The sequence below is a fragment of the Sebastes umbrosus genome, chromosome 15 (genome assembly GCF_015220745.1).
Source record: "Sebastes umbrosus isolate fSebUmb1 chromosome 15, fSebUmb1.pri, whole genome shotgun sequence".
Classification (NCBI taxonomy): domain Eukaryota; kingdom Metazoa; phylum Chordata; class Actinopteri; order Perciformes; family Sebastidae; genus Sebastes; species Sebastes umbrosus.
Window position 1 is genome coordinate 6,873,409 of NC_051283.1, and position 20,786 is coordinate 6,894,194.

At 38.5% G+C, this 20,786-nt stretch overlaps 2 protein-coding genes across 6 annotated transcripts in view; both read left to right on the forward strand.

Moving 5' to 3' along the window:
- The first annotated feature begins 555 nt into the window (after window positions 1-555).
- Window positions 556-8,140, forward strand: LOC119502804 (asparagine synthetase [glutamine-hydrolyzing]-like). The gene is made up of 11 exons (XM_037794009.1): window positions 556-1,149; window positions 1,306-1,543; window positions 1,624-1,812; window positions 1,895-1,996; window positions 2,089-2,216; window positions 3,072-3,198; window positions 4,066-4,172; window positions 4,432-4,532; window positions 6,378-6,459; window positions 6,557-6,712; window positions 7,546-8,140. Exons 1-11 carry the CDS (start codon window positions 898-900, stop codon window positions 7,750-7,752), a joined length of 1,689 nt encoding a protein of 562 aa, XP_037649937.1. The 5' UTR covers window positions 556-897; the 3' UTR covers window positions 7,753-8,140.
- Window positions 8,141-11,600: 3,460 nt separating this feature from the next.
- The window catches only part of LOC119503191 (NACHT, LRR and PYD domains-containing protein 3-like), a 179,776-nt gene continuing 170,590 nt past the window's right edge, over window positions 11,601-20,786 (forward strand). For 3 of the 5 annotated variants that reach the window (XM_037794789.1, XM_037794790.1, XM_037794796.1), the window contains exons 1-6: window positions 11,601-11,669; window positions 13,447-13,505; window positions 15,860-15,976; window positions 16,086-16,202; window positions 17,757-17,867; window positions 19,182-19,292. In XM_037794789.1, coding sequence (XP_037650717.1) covers window positions 15,888-15,976; window positions 16,086-16,202; window positions 17,757-17,867; window positions 19,182-19,292 — 428 coding nt within the window. In that variant the 5' untranslated portion in view covers window positions 11,601-11,669; window positions 13,447-13,505; window positions 15,860-15,887. Of the gene's footprint in view, window positions 11,670-13,446; window positions 13,506-15,859; window positions 15,977-16,085; window positions 16,203-17,756; window positions 17,868-19,181; window positions 19,293-19,571; window positions 19,651-19,812; window positions 20,039-20,786 lie in introns of all 5 variants that reach the window. The other 2 variants (XM_037794802.1, XM_037794800.1) reach the window with 1 other exon arrangement.

Genomic DNA, 20,786 nt, shown 5'->3' on the forward strand with positions numbered 1-20,786 from the left:
ATGGATTCCTTAGGCTTTCTAGTTTCACATGATACCACTATCTTCTCACTTGAAAACTCAGACCACAACAACCCCCGAAACACAGAATATTGGCCGGGCCCGCCGGCTGGTTGTCAGAGTTTAAACCACGAGGTTTTTACAATTGTGGCCCTGAACTAAATGCTAAATAGTAAGCCGAGTACAATGCAACCAAACCTACTAAAGAAAAAGAGACCAAGTTGAACCATTGACACTTCCAGTATCACTGTGTCTTGTATGAAATAAATATTGTAACAGTATCTACTTTTAAAAAAAAGGAATAAAATAGCATCCAGTTCCATTTTACGCATTTTAGTCTTTTCGTGTGTCATTTAAATGCCACGCAACAAAACTAAGGTAACGTCCTCAGTTAGGTTTAGGCAACAAAACCACAGGAAAAATGTCATGGTTGCTTAAAATAAGTACGTAAACTAAGCAAAATACGTATGGAAACAACGTAACATACTGTAAGTATGGAAAACGCGTCACTAACGTAACTTACAAAACAAAACAACGGTCTCCTGTTTGGAAGTCCTGTGTTTGTTGGACCCATCCACCTCCCTTCCCGTCCGCCATAAGCGGTCTTTCTCACTTTTTAGTCTACGTCACGAGCTGATGCATTTATATTGTAGTCAGGACATACTACATGGCGTACAAATGACACACCAAAAGCAAGAATAGCGTTCTTATTACACGCGTTTGTCTATACACATTATAGTGTCATTAGTACGCTTTTTTCGTGCAACCGGGCTGAGTGCAAACAAACACACATCCCAGTTTATAGAGGTACTCCTTATCAACATACACATAACCAACTAACACAGTTTCTCTTCATTTCCTTTCTTTTGTACAGCTATATCTCTCTTCCACAGCTGTGAAATGTGTGGTGTCTGGGCTTTGTTTGGTAGTGACGACGAGTGCGTGTCAGTTCACTGCACCAGTGCCATGAAGATCGCTCACAGGGGCCCCGACGCTTTCCGCTTTGAGAACGTCAACGGCTTCCCAAACTGCTTTTTTGGCTTCCACTGGCTGGCGATAGTCGACCAGCTGCACGGCATGCAACCCTTATGCATCAAGAAGTTTCCTTTTTTGTGGCTCTGCTACAATGGAGAGATTTACAACCATCATCTAGTAAGACTAACTTTAAAAAATAATATATATCGTATTCTGTCTATCATGCGCCACTGCCTGCTCAAATCACTGCATTAACCCGCCACACCTAAAACTTCCTTTACATCTAATGAAATACATGCGTGTTTTCCCAATTTATCCTCCACTTTCACTCAGCTGAGGAAGCAGTTTGACTTTGATCACCAGACTCAAATGGACGGTGAGATTTTGCTCCATCTGTATGACCGCTTTGGCATCCAGAAGATGGCGTCTCTCCTGGATGGCGCCTTTGCTTTTATTCTGCTGGACACTGCCAACAGCAAAGTCTTTCTGGGAAGAGATACATATGGTGTTCGGCCTTTGTTCAAACTCCTCACAGACGATGGACTCCTTGCAGTCTGCTCAGAAGCCAAAGGTAATGGGATGGTGTATTACCCCTCCAGCAGTTCAGGGTACGAGGTGATGTGTTTGTGATTCAAGATATTCTCTTCTCAGGCATCATGGACATCGGTCACTCCAAAACCCATCCCAAAGCCAACATCGTTCACTTTCTCCCTGGGCACTTTGAGGTCTTTGATTTGAAGCAGAACGGCAAAGTTCAGTCAATTCAAATGGAGCCGTTTCACTGCTGCACTAAAGAGCCTGCTCATGCCATCTATGACACCGTGGACAGACTACCTGCAAGTATGAAAATGTTCAATGTTCATTGTTCATTGGGAAAGCATTTTGTATGAACTTCTTTGAATTAATCAAGATTGGTCCACAGGTTTTGACGAAGAAACGGTGAAAAGCAACATCAGAACCCTGTTTGAGAACGCTGTTAGGAAACGTCTCATGGCTCACAGGAGAATTGGTTGTCTTCTGTCAGGTATGTGGTGTTACACAGTATTAATGTGTATATAGTTTATTTATGTCTGTGATGCTCGATCGTGATTCTCTGTCATATTGTCTATTCTTCAGGTGGTCTGGACTCCAGTTTGGTTGCTGCTACACTGGTGAAGCTGGCCAAAGAGGAGAAGCTGCAGTATCCTATCCAGACATTTTCAATCGGGTCAGAGGACAGTCCAGACATCACAGCTGCTCGCAAGGTCAGTCTCTTTTCAAGATAAGATCATATTATTATCGGGATTAATCACATGATAGTCAATAGTTAATCGTGATTAATCAAAAATTAATCACACATTTTTTATCAGTTCAAAATGTACCTTAAAGGGAGATCTGTCATGTATTTAATACTCTTATCAACATGGGAGTGGGCAAATATGCTGCTTTATGCAAATGTATGTATATATTTATTATTGGAAATATATTAATATACCTTAAATCTTCAAGAATTTTCTAAGTTTTTGCATTCTCCTTTCACCGTGGAGGCATGTGAGAAAAAAAGATTTTATTTTTTTATTTTTTTAATCTCATCACAAAATATCAAGTCAAATAGCAAAAGTCTCTTTATGTAATGCATAAATCATTGGCTAAGTACTATGAGTAAAATTAAATTTACAAGTATACTTGCAGTAAAAACTAATACAATAGTTGTTTACTGAGAGTATACTTTAAAGTGTATAAACTAAAAAGCGGGCTACGAGTATATAACTAGTGAACTAACAGCATATTTATAAGTTCACTTGTAGTATAGTTCACTTCATAATATAGTTGCAGTATAAAATACAACTTAACTAGTTTTGTACTCAAAGTTTACTATTCTTACACTTAAAGTACACTTAAAAGTATACTTTTATAAACTAAAAAATGGGCCAAGTATTTAGTCCCAAGAAGTATTGAAGTAGTACACTTAAAAGAATACTACTAGTACACTGATATTAGTATACTTACTCCATAAAGTATACTTGGGAAATATACTTGATCTTTACTTGACGTATAGTACTTTTTCTAAGGGGGGCCTCTTTGAATTCCCCTCAGGTTTTATTTTGAATGTTTATCAGGTAGCAGCACACATTGGCAGTGAACATCATGAGGTGCACTTCACTGTTGAAGAAGGCATCAAAGCAGTGGAGGAGGTCATTTTCCACCTGGAGACCTACGACACGAGCAACATACACGCCTCTGTTGGTGAGTGTTGATATTCGCATTAAAGAAATGTTCACAACCCTTTAGAAGAATTAACACTTAACGATGCTTCCCCTCTATTTAGCCATTGGGAATGTATAAAAAACGTCTGTATTCATTCTTCCTGTATTTATATATTGTGTGCTGTTAAGTGCATACCATCTCTTTGTGAGGCACCGAGCTGGCAGGCATGAAGAGTCACAGGTGGATTTTCAAAAAGAGGGTTTTATTCACCCCCAAAAATGGAGAAAGTAATTTGTCAAAACACGCAACAAAAGTTCTGGGACCATAAAAGAGGTCAACTAAAAAGAACTAAACTCAGACTATGATAACATAAACTTAGCTGAGATGGTAGCAGAGGAAGTGAGTGGGAGGAAGTGGTGAGAGGGAATAGATACAAGGAGTCAAGTGACCGTAAGAGAAAGGAACATGATGAAACTAGCGTGGGTGGAACGGAGAGTGGCGGAAAAAGAAACATTCATGCCTCAGTGACTGAAGTGGACAGGAGTGAAAAATGGCACCCAAATTGACTGTTATCAGGCCATTAAATAAGCAAATAAAACCCAGGATGCCCTTATCAACCCATATCTATAGTGCTTATCGCGACTTATAACTATTTAATAGCCTGGCAACAGTCTAATCGGCTGAAAATGAGCGATGAATACATGTATCTGAATCAGATTAATGGTAATATGACCAAACAAACTCTTAATAAAATAAGAGAAGGTAACAGCTTCACTGAGATCCATCCCTTAGAGTAAAGGCAAAATAAAGAGGAAGGCCGTACCATGGTGGGGCAATGGATAAACCTTCTAAGTGGACCTTTAGTTCAGAATTACTCCTTTTTGTGCTCTGATTTTTTTTTTGTAGGGATGTACTTAGTTTCCAAATACATCAAGGAGAAGACGGACAGTGTGGTGATCTACAGCGGAGACGGCTCAGATGAGCTGACTCAGGGATACAGTTATTTCCACATGGTGAGACCAGAAGTCAACACAGTACTCAAAGAAGGGCCAAAGTGTGTGCTGCAAGTTTACTGTGCTAGAATAAAAAAATATTTAGGGAGAGGGCTTTTGAGATCAGGATGCCTCCCAGTGGCCTCCATGTGGAGGTACAATTGATACGTTCAACTGAGAGAAGACCCCAGTTTAGACCTAAAACCTGCTTTAGAGGTTATACATTGTGAGGGATTATACATCTCATCTGGCGTCATCTAGAGCTGTGTTCCTCCTCCAGGCTCCAACTCCCAAAGCAGCTGCAGAGGACAGCGTTCGACTGATGAAGGAACTCTACCTGTTTGATGTCCTCCGTGCTGATCGAACCACTACTGCACACGGGTACATCCGTTCATTTCATTCATTGTTTCAGTGTGTCTTTCAGCGGTGTTGTGCAACCAGTGCTAGAGTATGTGCATTTAAACTGTTTAATTATAGTTTTTATAGCCTGATGACACCAATATTGTTTTCAATATTTCAGAAACTGAGTCTGAGAACCTTTCCAATCACAATTCAGTCTGCCAATTTCAAAACGCAAATGCAAAGTAGGCCTTCTGCCTACAAGCTCCGAAGCATGGTACCAAACTTGTCGCAAAGGAAGCTAAATAACGCTCTAAACCTGTACCTCTTAACCCTGTGACAAAGGTGTTTATTCAAATTCCTATGTATCAATTTATTGCTACCATTCCTCAAGGAAACCACTTTTTCCAAACCACCATTTAGTAGTTACAATATGGTCGACCTTCACATCTAACTCAAAGGAGGGATCAGATGTCTGACCGTAGTCAAAGGATTAAAGCCACTATGTGTAGGACTTCTTTACTTTAGGGCCATCAGGTGGTAGTATTAAGAATGACACTGTGACAGATGAAAATTGTCCAGATATATTACGAGCGATGTCACTGTCTATAGAGAGCACGATATTGATTAACTCTCAGTTGTTCTCACCGTCGATTTTGACCAGTGAAAATAGGTTGGAGGTGTTTGAAACTTTGCATAAATAGAGCCAGGGTGAGCGTTTTTTCAAACAAATGACACGTCACTCAGCAGCAGGTTCACGGACATCTTCGTTGGGAAAAACTGAAAACAATCTGATGTCGTTCGAATCACATCCAGTTAGGACAGGGGTCAGCAACCTGCAGCTCCGGAGACACATGCAGCTCTTTAGCCTCTCTCCAGTGACTCCCTGTGGATTTATAAAAGTGGAAATGAATAACTGTTTTTTGTTTACTTTTTCATTTTTATTTATCATCGTTGTAGGTCTATGGTACGACGGTACGACGGAGTATTAGGGCCACATTGAGGAAAAAAAAAAAAATCTGAGATTTCGAGAATAAAGTCATAGTATTATGGGAATAAAGTCATATTATAAAGTAGTAATTTTAGGTGTTATTTTCTTTTTCTTGTAAAGTTATGACTTTATTCTCATAATATTACATCTTTTTTTTCTCGTTAAGTTATGACTTTATTCTCGTAATATTCCGACTTTTTTTCTTGTAAACTCATGACGTAAAAAACGCTGGCACTCTGTCGTTATGAATCGCCGTTATGAATCTCCCAGAGAACCAGATACGGAGAGGGCAAAGAAGAGTACCAGCAGCATATGAGAAGATCCGGTACGCAGGAAAAAGTCACAGTGCGCCAAAGAGTAAAATGTAGAAGTGTAATGTAATGTTCAAGCAGTAGTCTTCCCCCTAGGTCGCCCTTCGTTCAAGTGGATGAATGACACAGTGGCCGGGTATTGCTTATCCGGACATCTATAACTTTACATATTTGATTGAATCACCAGGTATCGTTAGGTTTAGTGTTGTCTGTAAACAATCAACCTGTTTATAGCCAACTGTTTGATCTTTAAACTGAGATTTAGTTGGAGACCACAGTCTGATGATGATATGCTGATGAATGACTGTACTGCAGCAGCCTCCCACTCAAGTTAGCTAAGCTAATTTATCCATCATCCAACAGTCACAACATCATTTAGCAATTTATAATACTGACAGTGAATATTCACACATTTTATGTGCCTCAAATCTCAATGTTAAAGCGTGGGTTAATATGCTACACAACAGCTTTTCTGCATTTCCCCGTTTCTCTCCATATGTGACCACGCGGTTCTTTAATAACCGTACACGGTCCAGCAGCCATATACTCAGTTTTGACCTGAGTCTTGTTGTTCTTGTGTTTCAGTCTGGAGCTCAGAGCGCCTTTCCTGGACCACAGATTCACAGCATACTACCTTTCTTTGCCTGAGGAGATGAGGATTCCTAAGGTCAGTAGTTTTATAATGTTTCTTGTCTGTGCATGAAGATGTAACTTGAGGAATGAAATAAGGCTTTGCAACAATGCTGTACCTCCTCTGTAACCAGGACGGAGTGGAGAAACACCTTCTGCGGGAGTCTTTCAGAGGTTTGAATTTGATCCCTGATGAGATTCTCTGGAGGGAGAAAGTACCCTTCGGTAATGGTCTGATGTCGCCGGAGAAGTTCTGGTACAACCACCTGCAGGAGTGCTTAGAACCAATGGTGTGTTTATGGTCTGTTGTAAAATTGAGGCTCATATTTTTTGTTGATAGTCAACCTCTTAATTTACATATAGGACAATTCAACAGGGTAAAACAGTGAAGCACTGGCTTGTCAGTTATACACTCCAACACACCGTTGTTTAGTCCCACACTGTATATACATACCGGCTTATCCGTGATTTGACATTTTTTCAGGCGCTAAATAGGGCTGTCAAAGTTAACGATAATAACATGTTAACGCAAATTCGTTTTAATGCCACTAATTTCTTTAACGCATTATGGCAATCGATCTTTTGAAGGTTGTAGCAGGCTCAGTTTTAAAGCTAGAGTGAAGAGCACCAATCATGTCATACTGGCTTGTCACGAAGGAGGCTAAATAACGCTCCAAACTTAAACTCAGTTATGGTGAGGAAAAACTGTCATGGCCATTTTCAAAGGGGTCCCTTGACCTCTGACCTCCAGATATGTGAATGAAAATGGGTTCTATGGGTACCCACGAGTCTCCCCTTTACAGACATGCCCACTTTCACATGCAGTTTGGGGCAAGTCAGCATCAAGTCAGCACACTGACACACTGACAGCTGTTGTTGCCTATTTCCAATAATAAATATATACATACATTTGCATAAAGCAGCATATTTGTCCACTCCCATGCCGATAAGAGTATTAAATACTTGACAAATCTCCCTTTAAGGTGCATTTTGAACAGATAAAAAAAATGTGAGATTAATTTGCAATTAATCGTGATTAATCATGGACAATCCTGCGATTACATATTTGAATCGATTGACAGCCCTAGTTATATCCGATAACCTGCTTTCTGTCTTCTCTCAGGTGAATGCTGACCAGATGGCGAAGGCTCACAAGAGGTTCCCTCACAACCCGCCACGCACCAAAGAGGCCTATTACTTCAGGCAGGTGTTTGAGAAGCACTACCCAGGCCGGGCCGAGTGGCTCCCCAATTACTGGATGCCACGCTGGATCAGTGATACTGATGGGAAGGAAGGAAGGAACGGTCACATCCTTAACACAAAGTCCTGAACTATTCATATATAACTCAACACCAGGAAAAGACGTAAACTAAACAAACCCTAAAAGAATATAGACACCTGGTCTAACCTTGTCCAAGGATATTCTGGTTGTCTGTGGACACCTGAACACTGCACCCTTATGTCCGTCTTGTGGCTGCAGGGATTTGCTCCCATTCAGCCACAAGAGCATTCATGAGGTCCAGCGTTGTTGTCTAAAAAGGCACTGTATGATGTAGCATTACGATTCCACTTACTTGAAACCAGCTCAGATCATTTAAACAAAACACACAAGCCAAAAGTGCACAAACGTATTACATATTTCAAACCTCCGCTCCAGTTGTTTCTGATTTGTTTCTTGTTGGTTATTGTAAAGCTCTTTGACGTTTCATATTTTATTGGGGTAATGTTTCAACAGGTTTTCCAGCTAATGGATTTGCTTCTTTTTTTTTGTCTTACATCATTCTGTTGGACAACTGGTTGTCTTTTTTCTATAACCACAGAATCAAAGTTTTTGTTTAATCAGTAAATAACAAAAATATACCAAAGCCCTATTCCTATTAGTAGTATTATTCAATTAATTTCTGTCTTGAGCAATGAGCATTATGTAACAGTTTCTCAGTAACTCTATAAAAAGATAGCAATACTGTACAGGGCACACCTCATTATGGTATTCTCACATGCACTCACATCACTTACCTTTTCACTTGCAACAAAATATGTTTGTTAAATTGCATATGAATCAAATGAAATACCTATTTAAAATTGTTTTATGTAGTTTTTTAGTTTTTTTTAAATAGTATGTAAACACATTAACACCCTACGCATGTTAACTTCACTCAAGAGAAACAGTACAAGGCTGTGTTGTGGTGTTATCCAGCTCTCCAGGAGCTTGTAGGCCAAATCAAACTGATTTAAAATGTCATCTTAACTGTAGATGAAACATGACAGAATAGGAGCAAGAGAAATAAACGCATCTTGTTTTGAAAAAGAAGTAGAGCTGGAGAGCTAAGTAGAGTCAGCTGATGTGAACTATTTCTTCAGTCCAAAGCTTTTCTGGTTTTGTGTAAACTGTATTCCAGCCTGCTTCCACTAAAGCTCGTTGTCTGGGCTTGTCTGCTGCTGAAGTCCAAAACGCACTGTATAATATTACACTGAAACTATGGCAAAATAAAAGGTGGTACAATTCCTCACCTGACGAGCTAAATATATCTCCAGCTGCAGCTTGCCAGAGAACTATTAACCCATTTGTGTGAAATTTTAAATTTCCTATCACACTAGTCTTTGGGCACATGGGACTACTTTTATTATTTGTTTTTAATAATAGTAGAAATTGCTCGAGAAGAAGCAGTAAAAATGTAGGGAATTACTGAATGTTACTGAGCTCAAAAACAGACATCACCCTGCACCACTGATAGTAACAATAGCTTTCGGTCCTGTTGTCCTACTATATAAAAACTCAGGTTGTCCCTCAATAGCTGTAGTTGAGGAGAAGACCCGGTCTGCTCCAATGTGACTGAACATTAAGGTAATGTATGAATATATTCAGGTGATCATTATGTGAATCATGTTGTACAGATTAGTATTTGAGGACTTGATCAGACAAGAAGTTAATTCAACAACAGTAAACTTGTATCTCCATGTTCTGTAACAGGTCTCCATACTAATCCTTCTTTACTGTTCAAGGGGACAGATTTACTTTTTAAGGTGTCACAGATCAGCCTATAAAATATGATGCATTGTTACTGTGAGATCTGACAACAACACAAGGTGTGTTTTGATATTTTAATTTAAATACAGGTTCACAGGATCCTCATTCCTTTATATCAGGCACTGTTTCTATTTGTATTACTGATGTTTACAACCGTAAAACAACACATCTATTTAATCCTTTCTTTATTCTTTATTAAGAAATAAAATACTAGAAGATCAGATGAAACTGTATTGATCACCAGAGGGGAAATCTGTTGTTGCAGCAGCACAACGACAGACAGAGTACAGATTAATAGATAAAGTAAAAGAATGAATAATAATGGGTATATAAAACTAAAATAAGAATAACATAGAAACTATACAAAAACAAATGGAGTGACAGTGGTGTTGATAGTTAACAGAGTACACCAGACTGATAGGACTGATTCCTGCTGTATCTTGAATGCAGAACGTGAATACATCAACACAAAGTCTTGCGTTATCCTTTTCTGCATAACCCCTCGAACAGGAACTCCCAGCCAGCTACTGACTTTTGCTCAGTAACTTTATTGTCCTGTTCATGTTAGTCATTCGGTTCTAAGTTCAATTTAACTCACTTTTTGTCCAAAAAAGAAGGATTGGTATAAATGGCTTATGACAATGTAACACTAAGCAATTAGTTACCTTAGTTTGCACCACTTGTTTCATCCAAGTCACAAATAAGGTCAAATGATTTGACCAAACAGTTGCTGATGCATTCTTTACTGAGTGACCATACCAAAAAACGTTTATTCAAGTGTGCTGTTAGTAAACTTCTTTTAAACCTACAATAAGAGTGTATACTTTCAGTTTACTTTTTATGTACTTATCAGAGATATACTTAACAAAAGTACACTGAAGTATACTTGGCTCATACTGACAAGTTTACAGAAAAGTCTAAGTATTTATGGCTTATAGGCCTACTTGTACTTAATCTTTTGATCAAGATGTACTTAAGAAAAGTATAATTAAGTATTCTACCTTATAGGCCTACAGAAAGGTATACTATACTAGGTATGCTTGTAGTTGTGCTGACTTTATGATAGCGTAGCCTATTAAAGTGTGTGAATTTGTAAAATGATGTTTTGATATGAATTTACTTCAATTCATCAACAATTTTCTAAGTTTTTGGATTATCTGTTCACAATAATAATATAATTATAATAGTAATGATATATGTGTGTGACTTAAGTGTGACTCGAGTCCTAAAAAGTGGGCTACAAATATATAGTATAGTTGCAGTATAAAAACTATTAAACTAGTGATTTACTGAGAATATACTTTAAAGTATACTTTCATAAACTATAAAGTGGACTACGAGTGTAAAACTAATAAACTATCAGTACACTTATAGTATAGTTGCAGTACAAAATAAAACTTGTGTGTAAACTAGTTGTGTAATCAAAGTTTACTCTTCTTACTCTTAAAGTACACTTAAAAGTACTTTTATAAACTAAAAAGTGGGCCACTTTAGTCCCAAGAAGTATAAGTAGCACACTTACAAGTATACTACTATTACATTGATATTAGTATACTTACTGCATAAAGTATACCTGGGGAATATAAACTTTACATTTACTTAAAGTATACTTGATAAAATAAAGTTGAAGTATAGTACTTTTTCCTCCATGACAGATTGTGTAGTATTCTGATTATGTAGTGGTGTTGAACTCTCCAACTCTTCAGTCAGTCATGTTTACTCTGGTGCTATCTTGTGACAGAAACACATTACTGCAGCTTAGAGGTGAAGAGTCAGAAACACATGAGATCAGAGTTAGATTGATGAGATGAAGACAGCCAACATTTAGAGTGAAATAAAAACTGTCGTTTTTAAAGACTTTAAGGGACACATCGCTGATGAAGCTGCATTTCCTGGTTGCGCACTTCCTCTTTCTCTGTGAAGAAACTTCAGAACACACGAACTTCACCATCATCCAAACTAACGTTGAAAGAAGCGTTAAAACAAAGTGAAAACTTGACATTTCTTTTATTTTCTGCTGCTGATGAAATCATAGACATACATACGCATACATCTGTACTGTATGTATATCTATGGACAAAACGGCCTGTCGCTTTCATCAGGGACGGTGCTTTTATTTTGAAGTCAGATTGCAGGATATACCTAAACACCGAGAGTTCCAGTTTAGTTTCACTTTGAGCTCGGTTGTGTCACAGCAGCTCCTCTCTCCTTCTGAAAAGGTTTGTAAACGACTCTTTTTCTATTGGATTCGTCACCGAATAACGAAATAACGATTATTTTCTTTGATTATCCGATTTATGATTCCCAGTTGAATATGAAAAGACTAAATTAAACACGGATTTTGACCTTTTCACTAAATTACACATCTGTGGCCTACGCGCGCTGGAACGCCCAGTGCGCGTGCATGTCCACTTCTATGAATTTCAACCATCAGATTATGAACATACACACAGAATCAGACACACAAAATCACATATAGTGGTTAAGATTTTAATCTGTGACATGTTTATTTTTTATAGTTTTCATCACAACATCACTATAATGTTCATTTTTATACATTTTGCTTTTTTTTAACTTTTATAAGATTTTTAAGACATTTAAATTAATTTTCATCAAGCTTTGTGCATCATTGTAAATATTGATTTAGAAACATTTTTTTTTAAATTTTCTTTACACCCAATTTAGACCACACTTTTAGTCTGTTCTGAATTTCTTTTTTATTCGTTATTAAAAATATACAAACAACAAGACACTGTCAATTATCATAACGGTAAGAAAAACAGCGTAGGTTGAGCATGGGCAACAACATATATCAAAGATAACATTCAAAGTGAATACAAATAAAGTAAAACTGGTCAAAGTACAACAAGTAATAAAAAAATAATAAATAAATGAATCAAAAAGAAAAAAAAATATATCACTTAAAATAAAAGAAACAGGGCTCATCTCAAATTAATTTGTACATATCAAATAAAGAGAATAATTTAACAGCTTTTTTGTCAGTCATAATCAACAAAGATTTACTGAGCAGCTTTATCTCATTCTTCATACTAATCAGACATGGTTTTGTTTTGAGGTATCTACATTTATGCATAAAATAATGTACTTAATAGTAAAATATTGATAACAAAATCCTAATTCCGATTCACAGCAAAGATATCAAATGTGACCGTTTTGTCTGTCAGTGGTGACAGCTCAGTCTAGGATTGTAACCAGCTCTGCATGTCATTCCAGGAAAACTTCACAGATTCACAATGAAAAATCATTTGTTCCAAACTTTCAATTTCACTTTCACAAAATACTCAGTTAGTCACATCAAAGTTAAACCTCCGTCTTAAGAATTGGTTCGTTGGGTAAATCTCATTCAGGATTTTGAAGTTCACCTCAGGAGGGAGAGGGAATGAAATAGATCTTCTCCGTATTATCTTAAACTCTTCAGCTTCAAATTCCTTGAAAACATAATTTCTCTTAACTGGGTTAGGGAAGTATTCTTTTAACAGAATATTCATAATAACTTTGTTGGTAATCTTGCTGTCACACAAATCAATTCCTTCTATAAAGAGTCGTCTTGGACTAGAGGAGATATTTGAAACTGGTTTGAAATATTACTGACGATCTGAATGAACCAGTTTCCTCTTTAATCTTCATGTTGACACAGAAACATGATCCTGATGAGGATCCACAAATACACGAAGGCTTTAACTCATCTTGTGTTTGACCATCTGCAGAATCTTCAGCTAATATTAAACCATTTTCAAACCACATGGAGCCAAAAAATAATGATGGGTGTTATTATTTTGAAAAGCTTGAAACGATGAAACGAGTGCGTTGGTTAAACGTGACATAATGCAGTTTGCAGTTGTGCCACCAGAGGGAGACACATCCTCTAACAGCCAGAGGAGACATGAGTGATGACTCCATCAGTGATGATCAGTAGTAGAGGATGAATGATGATGATGTGCTGATCAATGATTGGATTCATTGTTTCCCCTACAGATGAAGACAGAAAGTCTCTGGGAGCTGATGTGGATGTGAATTCAGCAGCAGCTAACAAGGTACCATGATTGTTTTTGGATTATTGGACTAGCTGCCATGGTAACACTTTACAATAAGGGGCACAAAAAAGTGAGTAGTTACTAGGGAACGAATGAGGGACTCCTCAGTAACTACTCCTGTATTAGTCTCTCTTTACTTGTCGGGGGGGGGGGGGACAAAAAGGGTGAGTATTTATAAGTTAATGATGAAGTAATGAGGAACTCAGTAACCACTTCGTATTATGTTTTACTTGTCTTACTTTTAAACTAATGTTTGAGTGCATCCGACTGCTCTTTCACTAGCACTCCGTAATTATGTAGCGACGGTGGCGGATGTTAGTGACGTCAGTCTGCTGTGGTGAAACTACAATGTTCTGAAGACGGACTACAAAAGGCGCCGCAACCCCCTGTGCGTTCTTAAATAGGTATTTCAATGACGGGCTGCTTCACCCGCGGTGTGTTAAAGAGAGATACCACAGGTCCTCCTGCTGCTGGAGCACTTTACATCAACATATAAAAAAAGATCATCTAACCTAACGTCTACAACCGGTGAAAAATATCACTTCATTACCAAGGTTGGAATTGAAATAAACAAAGGAATATATGATAAATATTGAGTTAATTGTTGGAGTTATGGAGAAGGGGTAGGATCATATACTTCTTCCAACTTCTTTTGGGACATGTAATATTTATTTATGTTGATTATTTGTTAATTGATTGTTTACTGTTCATTTTATTAGTTATTCTTGTTTTGTGTTTTACTGAGGTATTTGTTACATGTTCGAAATAAATAATTAATTAAAAATAAAGTGAAACGAAATGGTTGTCACTGTCCACTCATATTAAACATGAATCCCAATTATTGTATGAAAATAATATGCAAGATAAGCATATCGTTTGTTATTATGAACGGCCGAATGGTGCGTCGCTTTAAATGCTGCGGCCGCAAGGAATTGTGGGATGTTATTCTCTCCTTTACTTTGGTAAAGGATGATCCAGTGTGTCCTCTGCTGAAGGAGATAATAAAGGAAGCATTGAAGCTCCTTTCCTTAGCATTTGGTGAATTCGAACAGCTCTTGTCATGGCTGCTACTGAGGTACTTCCGGGTCATTTCACTCCGTTAGGAACCTTCCTAAGAGAAAAAGGACTATTCGAATGCAACCCTCCGCTCAAGCGAGCTATACGGGGGAGCCAACTTCCTGTATCTGTAACGCCGGCTCGGACTCTCTTAAGGTGGACCAGCTTTTCTCATTTAAGTGACGAGTTTTTCTCAGCTTTTTAATTAATAATCAACATTTCTTTTAACCGTTTTAACCGATAGCATTAATCGGTTAAAATGCTTAATGTCGGTCAATGGTTTAACGGTTAATTATTAACATCCCTATTAACTAATCATTGACTAATCATTACTTATTCTATAAAATTTGATTGAGAGTTACTCATTAACTAGTGGTTCACTAGCGGTTAGATCCTCTTGTTTTTTTAATTAACATAATTAACATCGTTAACTAATCATTAACTACTCATTGACTAATCATTACTTATTTTATAAAATTTGATTGGGAGTTACTCATTAATTAGTGCTTCACTAGCAGTTAGGAAAATTAGTAGCGACTCATTCATTCTGATTACTTAACCCCAAGTAAAGTAAGGGTGCTTTCACATTAGGGACAGGGGCCCGGATCCAAATACACTTGTCCCCAAAGTCCAGATCGTTTGATTAGTGTGAACACTCCGTACCGTACTCAGGCACGGTTCGTCGATCCGTACTCGGGCACGGTACGGATCAATCGTACCTAATGTGAAACTGCCCTAAGACATAATATAGAATGGTTACTGAGGAGTCCCTTATTCCTTCCTCATTCCTTCCTCATTCCTTCCTCATTCCTATCTCATTCCTTCCTTATTCCTTCCTCATTCCTTCCTCATTCCCTCCTTATTCCTTCCTCATTCCTCCCTTATTCCTTCCTCATTCCTTCCTCATTCCTCCCTCATTCCTCCCTCATTCCTTCCTCATTCCTATCTCATTCCCTCCTTATTCCTTCCTCATTCCTCCCTTATTCCTTCCTCATTCCTTCCTCATTCCTTCCTCATTCCTCCCTCATTCCTTCCTCATTCCTTCCTTATTCCTTCCTCATTCCTTCCTCATTCCCAGCATTTTTCGAATAATAATCGACTTGTTCACAGTGATTTTTTGAATAGTTTTTTTTGCTTGGAATGCACATCCATATTGTGAATGTCATTTCTTAGGTATGACTGCAGCTCAAAGTGCCAACAACATGGGAACAGTCCCATGAGTGTATTTAGTATTGAGGTGAATGAGCGCTGTGTGTTAGTCATGATAAAAAGGATTAATGTGTGAGCTCTCCCTGCAGCTTGTTGGCTTCATGTGAAGGCTCTGCTATGAGTCAGTGTGAGGACAAAGAGGAGGGAGTCCCTCCCTCTAAAACCACTCTGCGTGGGGATCATGACCGCCAGACCAGAGCTCAGAGGTGAGTTGACCATCTCTAACTGTCCAGGACTCTTCTCCATGTCACAAAGTCTTTGATTCACTGACAATGTTTCTTAATATGTGAGCTTCAATGGATTTCTTTTTATCAGGATCCATCAGAAACCAGACAGTCCTGAACCTGAACCCAGCTGTGTGTCCATGAAGAGTGACAGGTCTATGGATCATCCTGTAAACTTCAAAGATGGACGCCACTCTGTTGAACAACGGTGAGGATTTCAAACTGATAATGAAAACAAAATGATGATGATATCAGACGTAAGGGAAGTTAAATATAAAGATGGACACTATGGGTGGGACAAAAAATGGATTCACCTATGTATTGCGATTTTTTTGTACCATTATGAAATAGATGTTTTAATGCCAGAATCGATATACATTTATTTGATTCATTTGAGTCTATGTGGAGGTAGAAGGAAGTTACCGCTTTTAATGTTGTAGTCTTGGTAACGTGACGTAATATCAGGAGTTGGTCTTTCCTACCCGAAGTGTTGCCGCTAGCATAAACCACACGTGTTGCACAGTGCTTTCACAGTCACCGTTTTATCCACCACTTTTTTCATAATTTTCATGGTAACACTAAATCCGTAATGCTCCCATACAGCAGAGCCAAACGATGCTGGTGGATCCTCTAACTGTACTTTATCGTGTCCACTCGCCATTTCCTTATCTTAGTGACAGCCGCACTCGCCACTTCATCCGGAGAGGGAGGCTGGATCACGCTTCATCAACGCATCATATCTTTGGGGTACAAAGCATGCCCAGTAAAATCTGGTCTGCACTCGCTGAAATTGAGCCAATAGCAACGTACGACCGCAGCTTCAGTGACACTGTGTATTTGTTATATCCCGTACCTCAAGAACCATGTCCACCTGTGTCCCAGCCTCCTTCAACAGGCCTTGATTTCTAGTGTGACAGTAAACGGGAGCCTAACTCTACATGAAAAAAAATACACAATTGGCCTCATAACTTATTTCAAATGAACCGAAGAATTCATACACGTCCTGAACCGTGACTAGCGAACTGAACGGTTTGGATTTTTTACCTGAACTGTTTGATTGGATTATATTCATCAGAAGTATAAAACATTACATGTTCCTTATAATAAAAAAAAAAATACCACTAATTTGTGAGGTAAATGTCTTTATTCTTTGATTTTTGGGTTGCTGGATATAAAATATAATAAATAATTCCTGACTATGACTGATATATTTGACTTCAGGACATCTCTGACTACATATATGCTGAAAATCAAACAGTTTTAATGGATTCATTTAGATATTTTCCAAAGTAAAAGTCCCTAGAAGTGTATGATTCAACATTTTCCCATGGTCTAGTGTTAAAATTTTTTTTAAAAATCACAATAAATCATAAAATCGAATACTAAAAAATCGCAATACATGTTGAATCGGCACCCAAGTATCGTGATAGTATTGAATCAGGAGATAGATGTATCGTCCCAGCTCTAATGGACACTCAGTTAAAACATCACGTCTGTTCCTCTTTTTATCAATGATACGGCATTACTGTACAACTAATATGATCACCCCACAGCATCATTTCCTACCTCTGCTGCTCACTGCACTGCATACAGCTTTAAAATATTCATTGAAACATTCAATTTAACATTGAATTCATACAAAATGTAACCAAAAAACTACCTGAAGACAAATATACTGTGTACAGTAGGTGTATTAAATCACTGACAGGTTTAGTCTCAGTGTGTTGTGAGTGCAGTGCTGAATTTATCTTGTTTCTATCAGGAGGAAGCTGGAAAAACCTGAACCTGAACCCAGCTGTGTTTCCATGAAGAGTGACAGGTCTATGGATCATCCTGTACACTTCAAAGATGGACCCCACTCTGTTGAACAAGGGTGAGGATTTCTAACTGATAATGAAAAATGATAATGAGACTTTAGGGAAGTGAAATATAAAGATGGACACTAGGGGTGGGAAAAAAATAGATTCACCGATGTATCGCAATTTTTTGTACGATTTTGACAATTACTTTTTAATTCCAGAATCGATATATTTGATTAATTTGAGTCTATGTGGAGGTAGAAGGAAGTTACCGCTTTTATTGTTGTAGTCTGAGAAACATGACGTCATATCCGTTCCGTATCTGTCAACCAAAACAAACGAGGCAAAACGAGAAAGTATAAAACGTTGGAGGGTCCGCGTGGATACAACCTGCACCCTCCCATGTTAAATCCAGCTTGGTAAACACTACACATCCAGTCAAGTATGGAAACACTTTGGGTTTCACACATTGCAGGAAAAGCAGAGCTAGACATCACGGCTAAAGCTGCATGCTAATTCTGTCACGGACAGGAAACGTTATTGTATCGCGGTAACATGCGGTTATACTATGCGGTCGAGCCGGCCGTCACTCTCATCTCCGTGTTCAAATGGGCCGACGCTACAACTGTAGAACACCCATATACTGCCCCGATGGAGCTGACCATGGATGTTTAAAGAGAACAGAGCTAACGGGAGAGCTAGAGACGGACTTGGAGAAGTTAGAGGAAGTAGACACGTGGGACTATGTCCGGTTTTCAAAATAAGGTGTTAACAAAGGGAACTGTATATACAAAATACTGTACATATATGGAAATAAGATTGATTGGATTATATTCACCAGAAGTATAAAACATTACATGTCCCTTATAAATTAAAAAGAAAACATCACTAATTTGTGAGGGACATGTCTTTATTCTTTGATTTTTGGGTCGCTGGATATAAAATGTAATAAATAATTCCTGACAATGACTGATATATTTGACTTCAGGACATCTCTGACTACATACATGCTGGAAATCAAACAGTTTTACTGGATTAATTTAGATATTTTACAAAGTAAAAGTCCCTAGAAGTGTACGATTCAACATTTTCCCATGGTCTAGTGTTAAAAAAGTTAACAAAAATCACAATAAATCACAAAACCGAATACTAAAAAATCGCAATACATATTGAATCGGCACCCAAGTATCGTGATAGTATTGAATCAAGAGATAGATGTATCATCCCACCTCTAATGGACACTCAGTTAAAACATCACGTCTGTTCCTCTTTTTATCAATGATACGGCATTACTGTACAACTAATATGATCACCCCACAGCATCATTTCCAGCTGTTTTGTCTCAGTGTGTTGTGAGTGCAGTGCTGAATTTATCTTGTTTCTATCAGGAGGAAGCTGGAAAAACCTGAATCTGAACCCAGCTGTGTGTCCATGAAGAGTGACTGGTCTATGGATCTTCCTGTACACTTCAAAGATGGACGCCACTCTGTTGAACAACGGTGAGGATTTCAAACTGATAATGAAAACAAAATGATTTTTATTATACTCCTAGTTGTGAGATCTCTTTTTCAAGAAAACAGTGAGCTGAAAGCTACAAACGGCTGCAGACTGAGCTGTTGATTCTCAGTGGGATCAGCAGGACTAGTAGACATTTACCACTACAGGGACTCATCTGATTCACTGTTGACATCCAAATATCACTTCATGGACCTGTCCCTGGTGTTTGTCTCTGTGTGGACAGACATAATGTGAGCTAATTCTTCATGATTCCTCCACAGAGTGGACCAGGAGAGCTCGGAGGTTCCCAGTTTTCAGTCTGCCCAGCAGCATCAAACACACCTGGACTCCATATTTATGGTCTGTACATGTACAACAACTACTTTTACGTCTATTCTGTTCACAGTCATCTCCATGCTGCACTTTTTAGACCAGTGGGATGTCGTTCTGTCCAACATGGATCTGATGTTTGGTTCCATGATTTTAGTTTGATCGTGTCATTCATATAATATTCTGTTCCAGCTGCTGGAGGAGAACATCGTCACTTTTGTGAAGAACGAGCTGAAGAAGATCCAGAAGGTTTTAAATTCAGATTACCCAGAATGCTTAGAGAGTGAGAGGGAGGATGAGGAGGTGTTGGACGGTGAGGATGAAGAGAAGAGGAGGAGGAGAGAGGAATTTGTGAAGATCACACTGCACTTCCTGAGGAGAATGAAGCAGGAGGAGCTGGCTGACTGTCTGCAGAGCAGTAAGAGGATTTCTCTAAAGATTTAACATGTTGGATGAATGGGACGTTTACTATTGTCTCAAGAGATGGACCAAAATATAGACCCTTTGTGTGTCGACGTCATGATTACGTCACAGTGTTAGCTGGAGGCTAACACTAGCAGTGGGTTAAAGTTACACATCTAAAATGTAATCTCGCTGTGTTGTTGGGTACCAGAATCCAGATATCACATACAGTTGAGATGACAAACTGTGATTCGAGGCTCTAGTGAGCTACAATATCGTAACGTTTCAGAGATGGAGAGTAAATGTTGCTAATATTTAGCCTTCTGCTAAACGCAGCCGTGAGCCATTGGCTGCGGTTAGCAGAAGGCTAAACTATTAACAACCATTTCTCTCCATCTCTGAAACGCTTCGCCAATATTGTACGACTCTCTTTTTGACTGACTTTACTGAAGGATAGTTAACTATAGGCATACGGTGACCAGACGTCCCGTTTTGTCCGGGACAGTCCAGGTTTCAAGCTGACGTGTCCCGAGTCCCGACACATATCTGTAAAACACTCAAATGTCCCGGTTTTCACAACAATTAAAATAATAATATTATACTTACATAGACGTTTATCATGTTCCACTCATTAATTAATTTGTGCGCATGAGATAAGTATAAAGAGAGCCAGCACAGTGCACCACTGTAGTCTCTATAGAGAGTGATGTTGCGCGCGTCAAGCCAACATTACGCAGAACCCCCCGTGCTTATGTGCACATCAA